The sequence below is a fragment of the Labrus mixtus genome, chromosome 20 (genome assembly GCF_963584025.1).
Source record: "Labrus mixtus chromosome 20, fLabMix1.1, whole genome shotgun sequence".
NCBI classification, from domain to species: domain Eukaryota; kingdom Metazoa; phylum Chordata; class Actinopteri; order Labriformes; family Labridae; genus Labrus; species Labrus mixtus.
Window position 1 is genome coordinate 15,041,492 of NC_083631.1, and position 22,518 is coordinate 15,064,009.

General features: G+C 41.8%; 2 protein-coding genes across 4 annotated transcripts in view; one reads left to right on the plus strand and one right to left on the minus strand.

The window, feature by feature from the left end:
* gjc1 (gap junction protein gamma 1) overlaps nucleotides 1–7,681 on the plus strand; it is a 38,599-nt gene extending 30,918 nt beyond the window's left edge. For all 3 annotated transcript variants that reach the window (XM_061026721.1, XM_061026720.1, XM_061026722.1), the window contains one exon: nucleotides 4,429–7,681. In XM_061026721.1, coding sequence (XP_060882704.1) covers nucleotides 4,483–5,943 — 1,461 coding nt within the window. In that variant the 5' untranslated portion in view covers nucleotides 4,429–4,482 and the 3' untranslated portion in view covers nucleotides 5,944–7,681. The remainder of the gene's footprint in view (nucleotides 1–4,428) is intronic.
* A 3,218-nt stretch (nucleotides 7,682–10,899) lies between these two features.
* On the minus strand, nucleotides 10,900–17,933 carry st8sia6 (ST8 alpha-N-acetyl-neuraminide alpha-2,8-sialyltransferase 6). Its single transcript, XM_061026314.1, has 7 exons — nucleotides 17,778–17,933; nucleotides 16,563–16,637; nucleotides 16,338–16,412; nucleotides 14,960–15,104; nucleotides 13,558–13,670; nucleotides 13,358–13,450; nucleotides 10,900–13,274 (listed from the first exon to the last, which is right to left on the minus strand). The coding sequence occupies exons 1-7, from the start codon at nucleotides 17,870–17,872 to the stop codon at nucleotides 12,797–12,799; spliced, it is 1,074 nt and encodes a 357-aa protein (XP_060882297.1). The 5' UTR covers nucleotides 17,873–17,933; the 3' UTR covers nucleotides 10,900–12,796.
* Between the last annotated feature and the right edge of the window lie 4,585 nt (nucleotides 17,934–22,518).

Here is a 22,518-nt window from a genome sequence, read left to right on the forward strand (position 1 = left end):
CAGTGACCCGCATGCACAATGATAGTTAAACCTATAGGAGTTTCAAATGTTTCATTTGCCCATAAATTTACATGCTAATATGCTTTGCTTGATTAAAGTCCATGGAGATGCTGATAAATCCATTATCCTAACATACATTCATTAGAGCTTCTCGAACATTTACATTATGATCATTATCCAAACTGCTCTCGGCCTGTGGTTATTGAAGTGGCTTTGTGTGTGTGTGTGTGTGTGTGTGTGTGTGTGTGTGTGTGCACAGGAATTAACTATTTCTACGCGGATGAGGTCTTTTGGGCTTTCCCTGTGCTAACACATTACTGCCTGTGATTTTCTTGCACATTTCCTTATTTTCCTAATTTTCACTGATAGTTGAATTATTTTTTGGTTAAAATGTGTACCGTTATTACTTTTAACTTTCTCTAATTGTAAATATTTATCGAATTCTTACCTTTTCGACAACAACCTTGAAAGTCTGTGACTACATGATGCGTGATTGCGTGCTATGATAACATATTATCCCATCTCACGTGGGACTACACGTCAGCATTTGAGATCTGAAATATTCATAGACGTGTCTTTAAAAGTCAAACATGGTGATCACTTAAAAATGTATTTACAAGTTTTCATGTGTAAATTTAACATATTGCACTTTACAATTGAAACATATGAAACAAAGAAATACAACTTTTATACAATAGCCTCATATTAATTGCCTATTTGGATGATGTGGCTTTGAATTTCTTATGTTATAATACATGATTTGTTCTTAAAAGAGATGAAAGTTTGTCTTTTAAAATGAAGACGTTGGTAAGTAGTGTTTAATGAAAGGCCTCATGAGGCCCAACTGTTCCGAACATTAACTTGTTGCTGGACAAAAACTCCCCTTGATGATGCATGCACTTTTCTTTACATCTCCTTGTCACATAATAACAACTCTCATGCATCTGCAGTGGTCTGGGTCAGGGTCTGTCCCATGGTGGGCTCAGACCCCTGGTGTTCCTCCTGAGCCTGAGGGCCCTCCAGCTGGAGTGCTGTGTCCAAATAATGAGTCATTACTGTGAATAAGGAGCAACTCAGCTAACCCCCAACGCAGTGCTCCTCGTGTTCATGGTCTGTTTGTTTGATGGGACACTGCAGCTCTGCTCTGTGTGCATTATCATGCTGTTGCACGTGTGACTGTCTGTCTGCGAGTGTGTGTGCATCCAGAGGGATGAAAGCCAGTGACTGAGGGGGATCCCTCCAGTGATGCTAAATGTAGCTCTCTGTTTAAATCAAGGTCGCGATGAGGAGAGTTCACCCACGAGGAACTTATCTTGTTGATCTTTGACCCTGAAATGTTCTGGTAGGGCTCTTAGCAATGCCAAGGGCTCAGACTTATCAGAATGGCTGATAGTTTGATGACCCATAATATTAAATTATGACCTTTTTTAGCTGGTGGCAGTAGAGCTATTGATCCTGAAAGTCATTCCTTTTCAAAGCTCATTATAGTGACACACTATATATAGCCTCATATATTCAAATTGAGAGAGTTTTCATGTACTTCCTTTTTTGACCATAGACCCAATTCTCGTGTGTATTTCTATTTTTTCTGTAGGCAATATCATTTTAACCCCTTTGTAGTTCATCCTTTGAAACAGACAGTAACAAAAAGACTTTGTGCTGCATGTGCGCGGTGCTATTTGTAAGGGTGACTCACCTCTGTAACGTAACAAACAGGGTCAGCTTCCTACCCCTTACTGCCCAACTATAGCTCCCACAGACACAGATTGGTTGAGAAAGCAGAATGCCAGGTAAACTACCTTAAAAAGGATCAAGACACAAATACATCCCTCACATCTTGTGAATGTGAGGTGAGGTTTGACAAACATTCAGAGTGGTTCAATAAGTTTTTGAAATCTTCAGGGCCAATAATAAAAAAGCTCGGCTCTGTCAGAATTAGGCTGAAGAAAAGAGACATCCAGTTCTTGATAAACTGGTAGACAGTTCTACAGAGTGACGATATTGCTTGAGTAGAGCGTTATAGAGCGGCAGATAAGAACACACTATTCCCCTGTGGATACATAACACTGTTTATTTGGTAAATATGATTTGAAAAATCAATAGTTTTTCACTGAGATATCAAAAATGACTGCTAAACTCCTAACTCATTTAAGTCTCTCAAAATCTTTATTTTTTTTTAAGTCAGAATGCAGTTTGAAGACATTTAAAAAAAATTAGGTTATCCGGAACATTTACCAATGAGGCAGCCACAAATAATAATAATAACCTTGGGTCAAAGATTTCACTCAGATGTAACTCAACTGGACAGAACTTCATATGAAAAAGGGGGTTGAAGTGTGGGCAGGAAATTTCACCCCTGAGTAAAGTGCCTGCATATCCACAAACATTATACTGTTACAGCATCAAAAAAGTCAGACTGCAGTCAGAAATCAAACAAATGGTTCATAAATAAAGCATCTAATAGAGGCAAAGGAGGAATGATTCAAATGGGAGACATGTGACAGAGAAGGCAATACTTACACAAGTGGTTGGAATCTGAAAAATTCAAAATGAACTCACTCCCTGATTAAATGAGCTGCTGCTAGACAACAACATTTTGCAGAGTCCTCAAATAAAAACTGTATGACTTACCATTTGAATGCCTATAATAACTGTGCCCCAACATCACAACTATAGGAGGACGTATTGTTTTACAGCAGATAATAAAGAAGAGCTATAAAAGCAAACACTATGAAATAAGTATAAATTTTTGCACCAGAACATTATTCAGCATAACGCCTGACCATCACATTAAAGCTGTTTAACCTTTGCAGTCAGCTGTTTGTCTGTGACTGAATCTGGATATTATTATCCAAAGGACAACTCTCCTGCACAGTTAGTGTTACATAAAAAGAATGAACTGATGTCATGCTGGAAAAGTCAGACAGAGCTCGACCATGGAAGGACGCTGCTATGACTCTGTTTGCTTGTGGCAACCTCTTGCTCGGCTCCGGACATTTGCTGCTTACTCATACATGTCGGTCACAGACGCTCGCAGTTTGCACTCTCACGAGGACTTCGCCGCTTAGACTGATTTCAAGATTTATCACAGTTCAGGGCCTCTTGCTGGATGTGCCTTATACATACACAGAGGATTCCTGACATCTACCTCCTGTGTTTCAAGCATGCCCTTATATGGTCAGGGTGATCAATATGACACATGTTTAATGGCAAGCCCTCTTCAAAACATTCCCGCCCTCTCAGCTCCTACTGGAGACACAAAGCAGAGGGCTGGGAGGACTATCCCTCCGCTGCTTGGGCTAAATGTTTTCTTCCTGCTGTAGTTCCAGCTAAGCTTTCAACCTGCTTGGTAAGGATATCAGCCTGGAAGCCCTTTAAACCCCAAACTAAGCTAGTATTCATGGTTGGATGTTCCCCTCAGTCTAGCTGACAATTAGCCATGCACTTGCGTGGCTTTGAAAAAGAGCGGAAAGTTCTGTGGAGGTGTCGTACTCATCTCCAAAAGCCACCCTGCGGGACAGAAGGCTTTGGGTTCAGCTTCACTGCCTGAGATAATGTGGGTCTGCTGTCTGACTCCCCGCTCCAATGGTGTGTGCTTGGCCACCTGCTGATTTTGCTGGTTTTGATGGACTGCCTAGAGCCCAGACCTAACCTAGATTGGGCAATGTGTTCCTCTTCTAAACTCTGCTCAAATACACACACACACACACACACACACACACACACACACACACACATACTGTATATATATATATATATATATTTAAGCGTAGCACAGCACAGCACAATGCCATTTACCTCCCAACCAGAACAAACCAGTCAAGTTAATACAATCCTGAAAACTGCACCTCTCACAGAAGAAGGCTCACTAAGAGGATTTATTTCTTCAAAAAGAGATAGGCTGTTAAATAAAGTGTGTGTGTGTGTGTGTGTGTGTGTGTGTGTGTGTGTGTGTGTGTGTATTTGATGATAGCAAATTCCCCATTTGGATTATTTCGCCTCCTTCTCAGTGCTGCTTGATGGTATTTTTTAATACCGATATCCTCTTTCCTCTCCGTTTGGTCTTCTAATTCCATAAAAAGCCCCAAACTTGACAGCCACCTCACTTAGGCACTCCGAATTCAGCTTTTTGTATTTGTTCTGCAAAAAGCACGAGTGTACATTAAGGGAATATTGATTGCCTGAGCTCAGAATGGAACACTTACTCTAATTAAAGCAACTATCATGACAACTATTTTCACATTTTGTCGCTGAATTTGTAGAACTAATAACATTTTTTTGCAGGTGCAAAGTCTGACAAGGAATATCTGCACAAATTCTACTACTTCCTTTGATCACATTTTCAAATGAGCATTAATTGTAAGCTGTTTTCTTTTTTTTTTCCTCCCTCTTGTTCTCCTCTTTCCCTCACTCCTATACTTTCTGCAGAGTCTGTGAGCAGGTGAGAGAGGGACACTGTCTGCCCCACTGTCCAGCGACACCATGAGCTGGAGCTTCCTCACGCGGCTGCTGGAGGAGATCCACAACCACTCCACCTTCGTGGGGAAGCTGTGGCTCACCGTGCTCATCGTCTTCCGCATCGTTCTTACCGCTGTCGGGGGAGAGTCCATCTACTACGATGAACAGAGCAAGTTTGTCTGCAACTCGGGCCAACCTGGCTGCGAGAATGTCTGCTACGACGCCTTTGCCCCGCTATCTCACGTTCGCTTCTGGGTCTTCCAGATTATCCTAGTGGCGATGCCTTCTCTCATGTACATGGGCTACGCTGTCCAAAAGATTGCACGAATAGATGAATCCAAAGGAGGAGCTGGTGCTGCTGCGGTTAGAACAGCAGGAGGAGGAGGCTACACACACAGAAAGCCCCGGAAAATCTGCTTTGGAGCTCGGCAGCACCGGGGTATCGAGGAGACTGAGGAGGATCAGGAGGATGATCCCATGATCTATGAGGTGCCAGAGATTGAGCCTCCCAAGAGACCGCGGGATCCACTGCAACCCACACCCAGACCAAAAATCCGGCATGATGGACGCAGGCGCATCCAAGATGAGGGTCTGATGCGGGTCTATGTTTTGCAGTTGGTGACTCGTACAGCGCTAGAAGCTGGCTTCCTTGCAGGCCAGTATTTGCTGTATGGGTTTCGAGTGAAGCCTGTGTTTGTGTGCTCGGGGAAACCTTGCCCCCACAGCGTTGACTGCTTTGTGTCGCGACCCACAGAGAAGACAATCTTCCTGCGCATTATGTATGGTGTCACTGTCCTCTGTCTCACACTCAATGTTTGGGAGATGCTTCATTTAGGGATCGGTTCCATCTGTGACATTCTTCGCCGTCGGCGCTGCCCTCCTCAGGAGGATGAGTACCAGCTGGGCTTGTTGGGCACTAATGGTGGTGTGGAGGGCTCAGTAGGGGGGCCGGGACCAGAGGCTGGATCTGAGGGAGGTGTTGGAGGAGATGGAGCTGCTGATTACGTGGGATACCCCTTCTCATGGAACACCCCGTCGGCTCCTCCTGGCTACAACATTGTGGTAAAGCCAGAGCAGATGCCCTACACGGACCTAAGCAATGCTAAGATGGCGTGCAAGCAGAACCGCGCAAACATTGCCCAAGAGGAACAGCAACAATTTGGTAGCAATGAGGATAACTTTCCCACTGGAGGGGAGGCCCGGGTGGCTTTGAACAAAGACATGATCCAGCAAGCTCATGAGCAACTGGAGGCGGCCATCCAGGCCTACAGTCAGCAGCATCGAGCAGAGGAGCAGCTCGGGGACAACCAAGATGACAAGCCTCAAAGTAACATTATCCAGGCCCAACCTCAGCCGCAGCCTCAGCCTCAGAAAGAGCGCAAGCATAGATTTAAACATGGGAAAGGAGGCAGCAGCGGAGGAGGAAGCAGCAGCAATAGCAGCAGCAGCAAGTCAGGAGAGGGAAAGCCCTCTGTATGGATTTAATCCTTGAAAAAGTGACATTTATTTAAACCATGTATATTAGAGATTGGATGACGGGTTGTTGCAATCTTCCTTGGATTTTTAAACACCACAGTGTCTTAGAGTATCAATTTGTTACATGCAAGCTGGAGAAGATGTGTGTAAAAAAAAGAAGTTGTGTAAAAAAAAAAAAAAAAGTGATATCGCAGCTGACAATTTGTGTTGTCTGGGCTATCACTGTCTAACTTAAAACATCACATCAACACAAACTGAAATAGGCGACAGTCTGTCCGTTTACATTTCTCGTCCTCCGCGAGTCCATGAGCAAATTATTGACCTCTGTTGTCTTCTCGTTGATCCTTTCTTTGGGATTTGACCTTTAAAGAATTACTGAATGATAGTGAGTTTTGTTGCCAATCAGATTGATTCCAGGTTTGGCTTAGCTCATCTACTGGTTGTTCATCTGCAAAGACATTGCCTACGTCAATACATTGGCATCCTGATTCTTGGGACTTCAAAGTAAGAGGAAGTGTTGTTGTAACACAAAGGCTAAAGGTACAACTTCTTACTGTGATATTGCTATAAAGGAGAGTCACGCCAACATAAATGCAATAAAATGAAACACAACTTAGTGGCAGCGCCTGAAGCAGTGACTTTTTAATGAAGGGATAATGTCAGCTTCCTAAAGGCTGTGTCTTGTCATGATCTGTTTCCTCTTCAGTGTCCGTCACAGTTCTATGTAACTGTGATTTTGTATTTGACAGTGTGTTTGTGTATGTTTTCTATGTTTTTATAAGTATGCAACAACAGCTTCGGTTCAGACATCAATGCATACAGAGGGTGACTTTTTAAACAGTCTACATCTGAAAATTCCTGATAGTTTTTTTTTTTTACAAGGTGCATTAGCGATGAAGTTTTTATACCTTACTTTTCAACCTCTTTCTGGCTCTTCATGGCTATTGACTAAAGCGGCTCAGCACCCTGCTTGTGTCCCATCTTCATTGTAGTTGACTGCCCCCTGGTGGTACATTTTACAGGGCTTCCTTTAATTGGGAGTCGATTCTGGTTGCTACTTGTTTCCAGCAACACTCTAACCAGCTGTAGTGTGTCTTTTCTATTGACAGGCCTTGTGTGGGTTAAGTCTTCCCAGCACTACACCTTCAGTGTACAATGCACAAGGCTGCGATTACACCACGTTGTAACAGGAAAGCTTCAAAGCCATTTCTATAATAACTCGAGACCAAACACTGTTTGTGCAATGTGTCTGTGCCAAGATCTTATGCAGGGCTGCTGTGAAGCCTGCTTGTTTGTAGCTTTGGAATACTGTGGCCATGCTACTCCAGTTATGGAAAAAAAAATGCCTACAAGAGACCAACCCTTTTTTTAAATCCACTTTTTTTGTATTAAATGTGTGTGTTGCTTTTTTGAATTGGTTTTAAAATATCAAACTTGAAATTTCAGTTCATTTTTACGTTCAAACAAGTGTTTTATATGGAAACATTTTTTTGTAAAATAAAGGAAAAGTAAACAAGTTCTTTTTAAAAGTGACTTTGCTGTATGGATAATTATTCTAAGTGTTTTTAATTGCCTTCCAATTGTAAAAAATGTGAAATATGACAAAGTATATTTTTATAATATGTCGGATATAGTGACTGAAATGAAAAAAAGCCAGACTTGTCCTTGTATGTTACAGTATCAGTATTTAATGTCTGTATACCAACTGTTTGGGCTGTGTTTTTAATAAACAGTTTTACTCCTTTCCAATCATTGTTATACGATTGCTCGAAAAGCTGTGTGTGGCGACAAACTGGCTGAAGGAATCAAATGGGGAAAAAGACAGGAAGTGCCATATTAGTCAAACCATTCCCAGCTTTCTTTTTTTATAGTGGCTTTCTAAACAAGCTGCAGCAAAACTCAGATGTGAAAAGCTGAAAGTATTTGGATTTGGATTCATAAAGTCTTTCCTGAAAGAGCTGACTCTTTCTCATGTATCATAGCAGCCATTTGCCTCTGATATCATGTTTAAAGTGGTAAGCTAACATGCTGTTTTGTCGTACTGTTGTGTTCCAGGTTGTAAATTTAGGGAATCTGACAAATCATTAGACATGTTTGTAGAATTACAATGTATTGGTTTGCTCATCTCTGGGCTCAGCTGCTGTTCATCAAGCCAGCCAGCTAAAACAGACAGTCATAAATTTCAAAAAGGTCTTCTGTTAGCTGATGTCTGAACCAGTGATGGAGACAGTCTGGCTGCAGTCGCTGCCTTGTCAGCAGTAAGCCACAGGTGATTTACTGAGAGTTTTCCTGTCTGCGTTAGGCTCTCGCCTTGAGCCCAAAATCAGCTCTCATTAAATTCTTCCACTGTGAGTAAAGTTTTTTTAACTAGAGTAGAAAAGAGAAAGAAACAAAAGGGAGTTTAAATGGAAAACAGACAGCTGGGGATGCTTCACAGTTAAAGCCAGCTGGGGCCACTAGAGGGCAATTTTCTGTTAAAGGAGGGAGCACTTCAGAGAACGAGGAGGGGGCGTTTTGATGACGGGCCACAGGGACACTCAAAGAACTCATCTGCTCATAGTATAACTGGCAGCTTGGCAATGCGTTTCCAAAACTTTCCTCGGTTATGATGCTCAGACTTGTCTGTTTATGGTGAAAGTAAGGAAATTCATTGAGTTATCCGGGTCAGAAGAGATTCCCTGTGGCATAGTTATATATTTGTGTAGGTCGGGTTTCTTGCTTCGATGAATGGCTTGGGAAATTTGTGTGGGAAGAAAGTGTACTCACCAGACACACAAAAGGCTTCTGGGACTACTTTCATTAGGGACTATTCGTCTCTGCATATTGTTGCATTCCTGTGAAAGCTTCTCTCCAAAATGCCATTAGGGCTTTAAAAAAAAAAAAAACTCCAGCAAAAAAAGGGAAAAGGGTCAAACCGAGTGGAAAAAGTTCCCTGTTGATTATGTTGTGTACATACTTTGCAAGAGAACAGATTTCTGTTGATTCTTTGAGGGGGCCGTGCAGAAATTCAGCCTTTTCATTGATATATTGAGAAAGAAAAATATACAAATACCATGAAATCGCTTGAAATTGAGATATGTTGCACTTGGCAGCAACAGTACACCGTCTGTAGTGTTTCTTTCCCTTTAGAGAGGAGACACACTTTGGACTAAAAGCCATCATACCCCGTATGAAGGAAGTATGAGTTATCTCCCAGAATGACAGAGGAAATCTTTATGGGTCAATCAATCAGGGATACCACAATTACCACTTTCAGCATTCATTTGTCTTTGTGTCTTTGCCAGTTTTCACGGGAAAGACTGAAATTAAGCCCTGCTGTTTCCCTATATGTTTCTTGTGGTCAACCGTGTGGGATGTGACAAAAAAAAACAAAAAAACAATGGTATTACCAGTACAACCTCTGATTCATAGATGCATTTGTGTGTTTGTGTGTTTTTCAATGCCTTTTGTAAAATGCACATTTCTCTCAGTGCCATTCTGATATCCCCTGGCAAAGATTTGTTTCATATATAGTTGATTTGCATGTAAAAAGACATATTTTCCTACAAAAATAAATCAGAAATGCATATTGAAGGATGTCTCTGCATCTTTTGTCTGTAGCAAAAAAAAAAAGAAAAGAAAGTCAGGAAATAAAAGACTTCCCACTCTTGAAAAGTTTAGTATTGTTCTTCTCTTGTTGTCAGCACAAGATCTGCGTTTGATTTTGATTGGTGGAGATCAGGGGGTCTCTGCAGTCCTATCAGGAGAATTACAGTCACGGGGGCTGATGTTGTGTCACAGGAAAACCGACGAGATGCCACCTCCGCTCACGTCAGGCGTGTCGTTTTGTTTGTCACTGGTGGTTCACTCAGTGACAGTTGAACTTCAGCTTTGTGACGAGAGAACAAATGAGTCTGTGAGGCATCCAGTGACATTAATGCATGACAGGCTTAATGTTAGTTCCAATTAGCCTCTAAATTAAATTGTCCTTGATAAAACAATCACTTGTTCAATCCCTCCTCATTGAACAAGCAGAAATGTTCAGATTGCATTCAGTGCCTGCAAGGTGTAAGATCTCTCTGTTTTTTTTACCCTCTTTATGTCTGTTGTCATTAGCAAGTTGAGAGCCAAACTGCCTGGAGAACCCACATCAGAAAATGGAAATGGAGAGTATGTTTTTCTGATTCTCTGTCCCCAGAGAGACTAGCCAGTGGGAATGAGCAGAGTGCTGCAGCTGGATTAACAAGGGGGACGCTGCTGATATGAGTGGAATCCCATGAGCAATGTCTGGAATGGCAACTTGTGGCAGTGGGCTATTTTCTCTATAAAAAGAAACAAACAATTAATATTCTTAATGGCCTCATTAGATGGATGTACTGAGGTCACACAGATGTCATTTTTGAGACATTTAACACATGCTACAATTATGATTCTAGGGACAGCAAAAAGACTAGGACAAAAAAAAAGCTCCATTACTTTCAAGGCTTCTCTGGTTAGTGTTTTTCCCTAACAGTCTTAGAAAGCATCACTGAGATGTTTGAATGCTGGTCCATATCCAACAGTGGGATGTTCTTTAGGAGGACATGAAGGAGAGAATTAGAGAAGTGGACGGTGCCTTCATGTAAAAGGTCACATTTAAATGTCATAGGAGTCTAAATAGTACAGCTGCATTCAGCTTTCATCAGGTTACAGATTTTTGTAAAAGAATCACTAGACCAGTGCACACTAAAGGGTTTGGAAAAGATCTCAATAAATCAGTGGGTCATACGTTGTCCTATTCCTGAAACAAACAGAGTACAAACTGTGCCCCAAAACTGGCCAAATGCTGTTAGTAAGTAGAAATACTGCATTCTAAGGACAAATCTTGGCAGGTTTTAGGCACTTAACAGCTCAAGGACTCTTAAATCATGCAAACTGAGATCTGGGGAAAAGATTTTACCACTTGGAAAGACAAATTCATCTCCAGCCAGTGAAACAACCAAAAGATGTTTTTCTGAGAAATATTTATTCCTCAATTCAAATTCCCTCACGCCTCGTGTTATTCACCGAAATGGAAACAGAAACCAGAGACAATGCTTTTTTTTTTTTTTCTACAGTTGGCTCATAGAGTCGTCAAGTTTGGTCATCTACAGCTTTTACATTATTTCTCTGGATGACAAAAAAAATCAAAAAGAAATCACTGGCAACACTTTCATGAAAGGAAATACACATGGTTGCAAAATATTAACACAAGTCTTGATTCAGATGTAAAAAGCGTATCCAAAGTTATACTTTTCACCCAAAGTGCACAAATGACAATCGCTATCATTAAAGTCAGTTAGGCATTGATTTAGCATTCATATTTCAAAATACTTCGTACCAGTATGTGGAAGTTCACACTCTTTTAGATAGCACCTTTCTTTGCCTGGTTTCTGATGACACAACATGCGCACACATTGTAACATTGCTCACCCTAGCAACCTTTATATACAGTATAAGTGTCACTATTCTGTTTCTTTCTATGGCGTCTGCCCCCATGATGGTTTATATGCTACAGAGACACGACCCCTCCAGGCCCTCTGAGATCTGCTGCTTTTTAAAATCAAGCCTCGTCAGTGTTGTAGAGCGGAAACAGAGTGCAGAAACTTATCTTTCACAATCAGTACCAGCTACTTTTAAACAATCATGTGAAAGAAGTATGTGAAGACCAAACATTTACCCTCAACAGTTTTCCTATATATGTATATATATATATATATATATATATATATATATACACACACATATGTTGAAGTGGTGAAATAGATGATTTAAAAGATTCATCACATTCCGGTGTGCTGCTTTTTAAGTCAGACAATCTTCATGTACGAGAGGTATTTGATTTTCTTCAAATTACATTCAGTTTGTTTTAAAGGGGTCATATTATGCTTTTTCTGGTTTTATATGCTCTTTAGTGTGTTTTCCAAGTGTCCTGTGTATGTTTAGGCACATCTATGTGCAAAAACTTCAAAGTCCGCGGAAACGCGGCTTCTCCTACGTCCTCCTGTTAGCTGTAGCATTAGCTGCATGTAACGCTCGGTTCTAGCCCCCCTCGAAAAAAATTTGCCAGTGTGACGTATTGTCAGTGTGAGATCACTGATCTAAGCCCATTAGCTCGTTGTAGCAAGCCCAGCAGCTCATGTTGTAGGCCCATTAACTTCTGTAGCACGCCCACGATATGCCGTAGCCTGCGGTAGCACAGTAGTGCTAAGGTGCTACTGTTTTTGCTCCCTTCGGAGCCAAAGTGGCTGCATTCCCAATATGGTAAAAGGGGCGGGACATTTCCGAACCGTGCTGAGCGACTGACCAATTAAGGCAGAGCCGACAGGCCGACCAATCAGATCAGACTTGGCACACGTGGGGACTCTGAATGTGGGCACTTCAGAGCCTTAGAGATAGTCAGAAGCGAGCCGGTGCATGGAGCAACAGTTCATGAAAACAGACACTTTTTTATAACTTTAGCTATTGTGAACATACTTTAGTAGATACATAGATTAAATATACGAACCCCAAAAAGGGCCTAATATGACCTCTTTAAAAGCTTCTGTGGTTGGTTATATTACTTTCCAGCATTAACAGGTTAATATAAGGCACTACACTGTAGACCTGGGCCTCACAAAGGAGTTCCTTTGGAGCTGAAACACACGTGGTAATAAATGCAGTCCGTTTTAGATCCAGCGTTTTTCAGTCTTGGATTTTCTGCATCAGTCCAGATGTTTCAGTTGCTGTTCAGCCAACTTGGCATCACCAGCCAATCATTGTGTCCATTCATTTAAAATATTATGAAAGACTACATGAGTGATTTGCTTTACCCTGATGGTACAAAGAAGGCACTTTGCTTCTGTTCCGTCAGTAGTCCATGAGTTTACTTTTTTCCTTGTTGACAATCTCCCAGATGAAGCTTGAGAACCCCCTCACTGTGCAACCGCAACAAGAGCTCAAACTCAGCTGGCATGGAGTGGATTCTTTTTTTACTTTCTCTGTTATCATAGTAGTGGTGCATTATGTTGTAGAGTCCATAGGGGTGACTACTGAAGGGCCAGAACCCATACAGATGCACATTTTCGCAGACCTCCAAAGCTATGCTAGCCATAATTAACCCGGTGCTCAGCCGCACTGATCGCAAGCCTTGTGTGCGCCAGAAGGCAGTCAGTCTTTGGAGGTACTCAGGGTTAAAGTAGACGGGCCTCATGGGGCTTCCAAAGTCCTCAATACTGTAGGTGGCCCGCAGACATACAGCAGTGTTTTGGCGATAGGAGAAGGTGGGAAGGAGTAGCAGGGAGTTGCCGTAAATCTGCAGACTTTCCACAAACGGACGACGACGCTTCATCAGAGACCCATACCTGGAGACAAAACAGCAGCTATACATCAACAAGACAAAAGAACTCTGTAATGACAGTGAAGTGAAATCCAGCCTCTTGCTCACTTCTCCATGAGGATGCTTGGGTTCGCTGTCACGAGGTCCGTTTTGACACCGACATGCTTCTCATAACTATTTCCCAAAGGAGGAAGGTTGCACCTGAAGAAGCAAGAAAAAAGTCAGAGATCTTTTTTTGTGGAACTTCAACATAAATGATTTTTGATACTGTGAGTTGACGTTGTCACCACAATGGACACGTTTCTCACCTCATGACAAACTGAGCTGAATCAATTCTCTCTCCACAGCTGCTGTCAGTCAGGATTCCTCCGTTCCCGACAACAGCACACGTGTCCCATGTTTTATTTGAGAAAGGATGCTCCTGGAATTGTAATCAATGGTTATGTGTTACCACACAATGATAATTATACTGATGGTATAATACAGTAGATCAAAATTACTGCTGGATCTCATTTGCAAATATTTCCCTCTTGGAATTTCCCTGCAGCAGACACCCCTAAAAGAGGTTGCCAGCTGAAATATGGGTGCCCCCTGGAAGTCTTCAGGTTTTCATTTCCAACATCTACTTGGGCTTGAAACATTTTTTTGATGGATAAATTCAGCAGTACATCACTTCATTGTGAAGCATACTGGCAGCTTTAAACTTGCTGATGACACAGTTGTTAATTTGTTTTCGTGCAAACACGCTGTAAGAGGTTAGGGGAACATTTCCTGACATTTGGATTGAAAAGCAAAATCCCCACTTCCAATTTATTTGTGGAAAGAGTTGAGTTACAAATACCTCATACATTTTCACTTTATTTAAAAATACGTTAGTGTATTATTTTGTGTAAGAAAATCAGATGGATTCATGCAGATTTATAGTTAAATTATCTTTCTAAAGTCTGCTCGGTTGTCAACCTGTTTCCAGTTGCAGCATAACAAAGTACACATTGTTGGATTTTGTTTCAGCAACTAGCAATAATAAACTGGAATGCCATGAAACTTCGTTCAGAAAAATCGCAATCCCCTCACAACATTTTAAATACCTTAGCAATCCCTCAATTTTTTTGAATACAACACGAGCACAACAACATCCAGCGTGTCCAGAGCCATGCACCGAGGCGAGTAAGAAAGCTTAAGTTAAGAGCTGATTAGTGTCACTTCCTCCAGATGTAGCAGTTAGCCACGCGGCTAGCGAGCAGATTTCCACTTAAGGGGCAGAGCTGCTCATGGCAGTGGGGTTGCTCAGGTGTTGCTGTGTGCAGAAAAACCTATAATTTGCAAGCAGTAGTTAATATTTGCATGTGTGAAATAATATAATTATCTCACAATTGTAGTTCATCACGCTCAGGACTTTTGATATAAATGAAACCCCATATGTAAGGGTACTCTGTTCCAAACGCGACTTTCTAAATAAACGGTTCAGGTTTGTCAAACTGCTTGTATTTTCATTGTTATTATTAGTCTCTTTATTTTTGTGTAAATATTACTTGTGTAAATATTACTTGTGTAAATACACATGCTAAGAGTATGCCAAGTTGTTTTTTGTGTTTCATTTAATTAACGTGGAATCTTTTAGTCAGACATTACAGGAACAATCACAATGCCAAACAAGTAGCAGATATTGTGGATGTGTTGGTTATATTCATGAGTGGCCAAACAAAATACCTTTGTAAAAGTGCTGAAAACCTCCGGAGACACCTGGAGGCTCCTCTTCTTTTCCCCGTCATAAACGAGGTTGGATCCCACCGGAGTGTTGGCCTGGGTAATGATGGCTTTGTCAAAACCATTGCAGTTGCTGTTCAGCTGAGATCTGGGGAACCACAAGGACTTTGTTAAACCATGTACAAGAGACTGAGGTTTTGATGTTCCCTCAAATGTTCTTTCGTTTTTTTTTTAAAGAGCAAATCAACGTTAAGAGCAGTCGTGTGTTTCGAGTAGAGTCCTCTCTGTTTTACCAACACTTCCATGATTTTAATGCGAGCTATATTTAGACCAAGTGTTTACCGTTTACATAGAAGTTGCTCAACTTGACTACACATGTATTTCCACTTCTCTTTCTCAGCTGTTCTTCTTTCTATTTATGTAAAGAGGAAACTATTCTGCACAGATTCTGATTTTGTTCAAACATTCAATGTTTACAGTTTAAGGTCATGAATCACATTCATTTTCCAAGGACAGGCTTAATAGGATGACTTCCAGGTTCAGCTATTTGTGACAATCAGACGAGGGCACTCTGACTCATCTATTCCAAGCTTGTCCTAGAGTAAAAGATTCAGAGACTAAAGTCTTTTTCAGCCATTCAAATGATTTGGTAATAGCTTTACCTTGATACCTCTTCTCTCTTTACTTAACCAGCTAGTAAAGTTACATATAGTAAAAGCCCAAGCTGGGATTTTAGAAGACTGTACATCTAGCTCCCCTCTTTCTTATAAGAATTGACAAACTCTCATTCTGTGGAGGAACATTTGATGGTCCTTATTTGAACCATGTTGTAGATTTTGGGCTCCTTTTTATATCACAATGCAAATGGACTCAGCTGTAACCAAGTTGTGTTTGTTGATCTGCACAGGCAGACACAGGTTTTCTGAGGGGCATGGATAAAAATAAGTAGAAAAAAATAATAATTAAAGAAAAAAAGGCACCAGCTGCATGCTGTTGGGCACCAAAACCCAAAAGTTGTGTTGCATTTTTTTTTTGGAGCAGGCCCAGACACTGGTAATGGTTTAAATAGTTCTATTATGTAATTCATGTTTCATACTGTTTAACCTTTTAATCACATTTGGCCATCTTATTAGGCACTGTGTTAGGTTTTATTGGTCGTGAGAGCTTCCCACAGGGATTTTTTGACCTCCTTTACCACCCAGCATCATGTAACTTAAAAGTATGTAATTCTTAACTATTGAATACTTATTGTAAATGTCTGTAGAGCACAGCAGCTATGGGGACTGGAGATGTAGCATAACATGCTTGTTTCATTTCCCAAATTGTATTTACATCTTTTCCCCTTAAAGTTCAAAACCAAGACAATCATCGTCTTTTTTACCTGAATTTTTTACATTTGTCCTCCTGCTTCGTCCAGGCTTGAGAGTAACCCTGCATTACTTTTTTGATGATATTCCTGTGAAAAAAAAAGAAACATACAAACAAAGATACACATACACAACCAGGTGAGTAATCCCTTGTGTTACGCAGACATGCCTTCATCTGATGGCAGACATGAACAAAAAAAAAAAAAGGTCACGTTAGGAGAAACAGTGTTTGCGCTCACTTGCAGCCTTTGCAGAGGTCAGAGGTCTTGGGGGCGCTTTTCTTCTGAGGGGCTGGTAAGCGCTGGTCCACATTGCTGTGGAACAAACAAAAGAAAAGAAAAGAAAAAAAAAAAAAAAAGGACAGATGTGTTGATTCAGAAGCCAGGCACAAATCAGATAATGTAATCAGGGGCCTGACACAACATTCTGGACCCTGCATATAGACTATGCTATGAACCACTTCCCACATTCACAGCTATTAATAGTTACTTCGTGGACAGACCCTCCTCACAAAAGATAGCCAACACAAAGAAAATCCTACACCCCTGAATCCAAAAAGCTCACACAGGCCAACATGTTAGCTTTATAATTTGTTTTCATCACTTGAGAACAAAAAAAAAAACCTGTTTTGAATGTGCTTTGTTCAAAACATACAGAAGACAAAATGAATCAGCATTTAACAAAAAGAGTTGACGCGATTCTGCAGAAATGTCAAACTCCAACAAACGCCAAAGCGAACGGAGTACAAGCCTCATGAATTCAGTGTTCAGTAACTGTCAGCTTCATACACCATGAATGAACAACCAGTGTACAGAGACCTTTGCTACGTAGCTACATGTCAAATGCAGAAGTCTCTCTCGTGTGTCGAGAAAGCTGTGGTCCGCGGTGTCACTTTACAGCCATCATCGTCTCCTGTTCCCGTTTTCACCTCACTAAAAAGAAACTGTTTGGTCTACGTACTACAAACTCCACGGCCACACACGTACGATTGTGATTCACTGCTAAACTGTTTCCAGCTAAATACCCTGTAATGCAGCCTAATTGGGGAAATTGCATCACTTCCAATGAGTGGCATTACCATGGCATCATTGGCAACACTGAAAAATAAAGTGTAGGGGCTATTCTGTCGCTGCACTGTTTTTTTCTTTGTTACAATGTTGGCCCACTTGATCGAGTGATGTTTCAGCAGCTTCATTTGACAATCTTCTTTCTTTTTATCTCCACTGGTTTACAACACATACACACGTCGTGCCTAATTGGATATTGGGGGGGGGGGGAAAGGATTCAAAGGCTACGTGCATTTTAACAGTAGGCTATGGAGTAGACTAGGAGCAGAAAACAATTAAAACAACATATCAGCGTTGTGGTTTAGCAGTCTATCAAATCTACCTTTAAACGCTTGTGTTTGTGTGTGAGTGTGCATGTATAAAGGGAAATGACATTTTCACACTTACTTGTCGAGCAAGTACCAGACGACAGAGGTCAGCAGGCTCCCCAAACACAGGAGAGTTATCACCAGAGAGAAGAGTGACTTGAGCTGTCCCCTCATACCTCTCTCCCCTCCGGCCGCCGTCACCTGCTCGCCTCCTTCACCTCCTGTCTCAAACCCAGCCGTTATCTGCCACCTCTGTCACCTTCACTTTGTCTTTTTCAGGTTTCCTCCCCCACCTCCCCTCCTCTTTCTTTTGCGTCAAAAAGTTTTCCTCTGGGCTTTCATAAGTTTGCTTTTAGCCTACCTCACTCCCCCCCCCCTCACACACACACCTTCTCCTCTTCCTCCGCTAACTCTTGTCTGTCTGTCTGTCAGTCAGTCTGTCTGTCGACTTTAACTCAAGAAGCACCTTTCACACATCACGGAAATCCTAAAAGTTGCCTTACATTGTCCGGATGGGGTGCATGTGTTAAGGGAAAGGGCAGAATCTTTTCACCCCGACTGTTCACCCCTGCCCGCCCCTCAGTAAAGCGTCCGGCGAAGTCGGGATGAGAGGATGTGTGAACTTTTCTGACGATTTTATGCCGAGGGGGCGGGGTTATGACGTCGTTCACGTTGAGCAGGAGTTTTGCCGAGTTTCCCTACCGCCTCTTCACTCAGTTTTCTTGGTTTCTGCTCTCCTGTTCAGACAAGTCATCTACTCGTCCAGTGCTCTTCTTTCCTTTCTCTCTTCCTGCTTATGTCCCGGCCAGCTGCTGTCCCACTTTTGTTCTTCAATCCTCGTCTTGTCTCTGTAATGAAACCATCCTCTCTTCTCGGTGTCGCCTTCTTTTTCCTCTCAGATGTCCACACAGCAAAAAAATACTACTTTTTCACTGAAGTCCTAAAGCTACAGCTCCTTCTCTTCTTTCTCCGCCCCCGCCTGTCCGAAACCCCAGCCTTTTTTTTTTTTTCTTCTGTGATTTGCCTTCCCTCCCCCGCCTATCCTCCGCCCACACCCCTTAAACCCCTCTCCCCTTTGCAAAGTAACATGAGTGCCCAGTACTGAATTAGCCCACAGTTTGCCTCTTCACTAGTGTGTGTGTGTGTGTGTGTGTGTGTGTGTGTGTGTGTGTGCGTGTGTTTTGAGAAGCAAGTTCAAAACCAATGAGGGGAAGGGCAGAGACTTCCCAACCAATCAGAGTGACTCCCTAAACTGTGCAGCACATGCACAAGCTGCTTTTACTCCAGTGTCACACTTTGCCAGCTCTGTCAACTCCTGTAAGTATCCTCTTACAATAAAAGTGAGGAGAGAGTTTTAGAGATGGGAGAGGGTAGGCGGTGTTCTTGGGGCCCAGGGAAGGGAAATCTGCTTCTACAGGGTACAACCTATAAGGCATAAATAAGAAAAGGGAGGAGGTGTGGGGGGGTAGACAGAAAGACAATAAGCAGTCATAGAGCCACAACTCATCTGCAGTTCTTCTTTCACTTTGTGGTTATTACATGTAAAATATAATGACCATGTGGGTTTCATTTCACAGTAAAAAAAAAAAAAAAACACCCACAAACAGAAGACCACACCCCATCCTACTGCATTTACCCCTCATGATTTGAGTTTCCAGTGGAAAACTCCACGCTGAGCTATTTGCAATGAAGTAATTATGGCTAGTATAGCTAGATGCTGAGTAAGCTGCGCTCTGCAACACAGCACCCCCCCCCCCCTCCCCTCCCCACCCCCCCCCCCCCAACCGCCCCATGTGCACAAATCCAAAACAAAGGAGCTCTTGGAAAGTTTTGATTTTGGCAGACGTCAGGGTTTGCCCCTAAGGAAACCTGTTGGGGTTGTCTGAGGCTGCTTTGCTGTGGCCAGACGCAGACCTGGGCAAAATCAATTCAGTAGGTTGTGCAAGTAATAAAACCAGGCTTAAACGTCCGATAGAGTAAAAGAGGGCTGTTAGGAAAATAAAATCTCACTTAACCTGGTTTTTACCTCAAGCAGACTTTAATGCAATGGTTCATTGACCTATAAGTGGATCTGTAGAGTGCAATGAGCAGCTCGGCTTTGCAAAGAGAATGTCTGCTGTAACTACTGTGCCATGTGGGTTTTGCATATTTTCTGATCTTTGACCTTTTCTAAGAGAGATCCTTCCTCTGATGCTATCCCTGAGGTTTTGCCCAGGTTTTTGACTTTTTTTTTTTTTTAGGGGAACATCAGGGGTCCGAGGATAACGGTCAAGGGATATGCATTGAGGCGGATTTATGAATAAATTAGGCCAAATGAATATATCTGACTTACTTTCTAGAGTGGAAACAACAGGCAAACCACTCTCCTTTGTTTCCCCCCCCGGATGTGTCATGATCACACGATGGCTTAAAAAAAAAAAAAAACTCAACCCCCGAGAGCCATGCCTCTGGGAGAAAATATACCCATGTCTGACCTTTCATCATGAGACACTAGCAGGAATGTTGAGACATACACATGGAAGAAAAACAGTGCTCTCAAAGATTGGAAACTCTGTAATTATAACACGGCTGTGAAATGGAGCCACTGCCCAGCAATAACTGCAGTGTAGCATCGAGGAAGTACAGAGACACACACCTGGCTTTCCTGGAGCTCTGTTAGATCAAATATCCAGACCTCCAGACTCCTGTAGTTTCAGACTTACACACTCATTGTCTTTTTAAATAAATGTCATTGCCATAGCTACATAACAGCTTTAAAGTGTTTTTTCAACATGATGTTCATATTCTCCGGGCAGAGGTCTCAGTATTGTGTAGCTCTTGGATGTCCTTAGTCTCTTTTACCCAGCATGCATGAATCACTTCACGCATATGATCTCACTCATGGGTGACTGTGTAACTAGGAACTATCTTTTTCTGATGTTATTCAGAGAGGGGAAGAGTCAACGCAAGAATAACACATTTATTCTGCAGTTATTTTCCATACCAGGGAGGATTAGAGGATGTCTGTGTGTCTGAAGTTGCTGTACTGTTCTTATTTGTTTGCAGTGTTGTGAGGAAGTGCGTGTGTGTGTGTGTGTGTGTGTTTCCCAGCTGACCTTCCACAGCAGCTCTTGACAGGAAGCCTGAACGCAGCATGCTTCAGGGTGGCATGCAATAAAGGAGGAGGAGATGAGAACTTCCTCTTTAGGAGCCCATGTGACATCACCTCAAGGCAGACAGACTGACAAAAGGTCTCATTGTTAACCAAACAGCACCTAAGAAAACCGCCCTCCCCCTCGAAGACTTGTATCTTCAGCAGGCATGAACCGTCCATGAAGTGCACACATGAGAGACAGGATGTGAAAGCAGACTGGCCTCCACGTCAACATCACCTGATGTTGGGGGTTCCCATGAACGCACCCTGAGCTTGCTGTCAGACTTACTGTCATACAAACAGGAAACAAGTCCTGTTAATGTAAATTTTCTATTTTTCTTAATAAAGTAATATAACCTCTGTTTCCATGTGTTTTCTGACCTGTTGACTTTCAGTAAGGCCTGATAGCAAGCTCCTATCATGATTTTAGCATGGTTCGATAGAGCTGTTGCTTATTGACGCTTATCACAGACAAAATGTACTAATGTACTAATGTATCTGTAACAGCACAAACAGATGAGGTAAGGTGATACAAAGTTTATATGTGGATATCTTTTTCAGCCTGCAAGAGGCTGAGGAATAAAAATAGCTCACGTGTGGAAATAGATTATGATGCAAATTGGTGTGGCTTTTCCAAAATAATCAAGGTATCAAATGCAAATCATACGGGAAAAGCAACTGAGATTCACCATTCCCATGGTGATGTCTCCTCATCACACAAGAACACAGTCCAAAAAAATGTAGCTTTCGTAGGTAAAACGGTTCCATGACCTCCATGTTAAAACATATACTTCTTGTCATATGTTCAAATAACAACACACAACTAACTTATTTCTCTTTTTATTACTTTTCCTGTAATCAGCTTCATGTTGGAAAACTTTATCTTTCCTTTGAATTATTTTCAAAAAATGTAAAACCTTGATATCAACCATAGACTGTAAAAATAAGATATCAACGGCCAAACTACGATCAGTGCCCATTTTTTTTACAAATGTAAAAGACATGGTTTCTCTACTTGGGGTTGTGGATCAAGGGAGCCATAGCGGTATGTGTCAAGGATTTGTTTTCATACTTTATTCAAGTTTTCATTTTGTCTCTTGCTGTTTCTTGTTTCTTGTTAATGATTGCACACTCTGACCTCTTCAGGCCCCTAAAATTACTTTGCAAAATAGGGAGACATTCACTTGGAGCTGAGATGATTGGCCATTTTGTAAGATATATTATAAGGAATATTTTATGTGGGGTTTTTTTGCAGCTAAGTAATGTATCTTCATTAAAAACTAAAAACAGACAACTGAAATAAAGTGACCAAAACATTCAAGATGATAATAATTACAAGCTCCATTCCCACCACTATTCTTCAGCCTCTTTAAATCCATAACCATGTGTTGATCAACCCATGACCACAGATGAGGCTTAACCCTTAACCTTAAGACATTATATGTGACTCGGACTGTGTTGTGCATTTTTAACGGCCCCTCATTAGCCCATCTGATGAGGCTTGACTGAAAGCTTCTTGGTCTCAGGAGATCTTGCATGTAATCTGGGACCTTTCAGTCACCCGATGGCGTCATTTTAGAAAGACTTTCTCCAGATAATGGACCCTGACACTGCCATCTTCACCCTCTACATACGACACCTGCAGTGGCTGTGACAGGCGAACAGCTCCACAGCGAGGTGTGGTGGA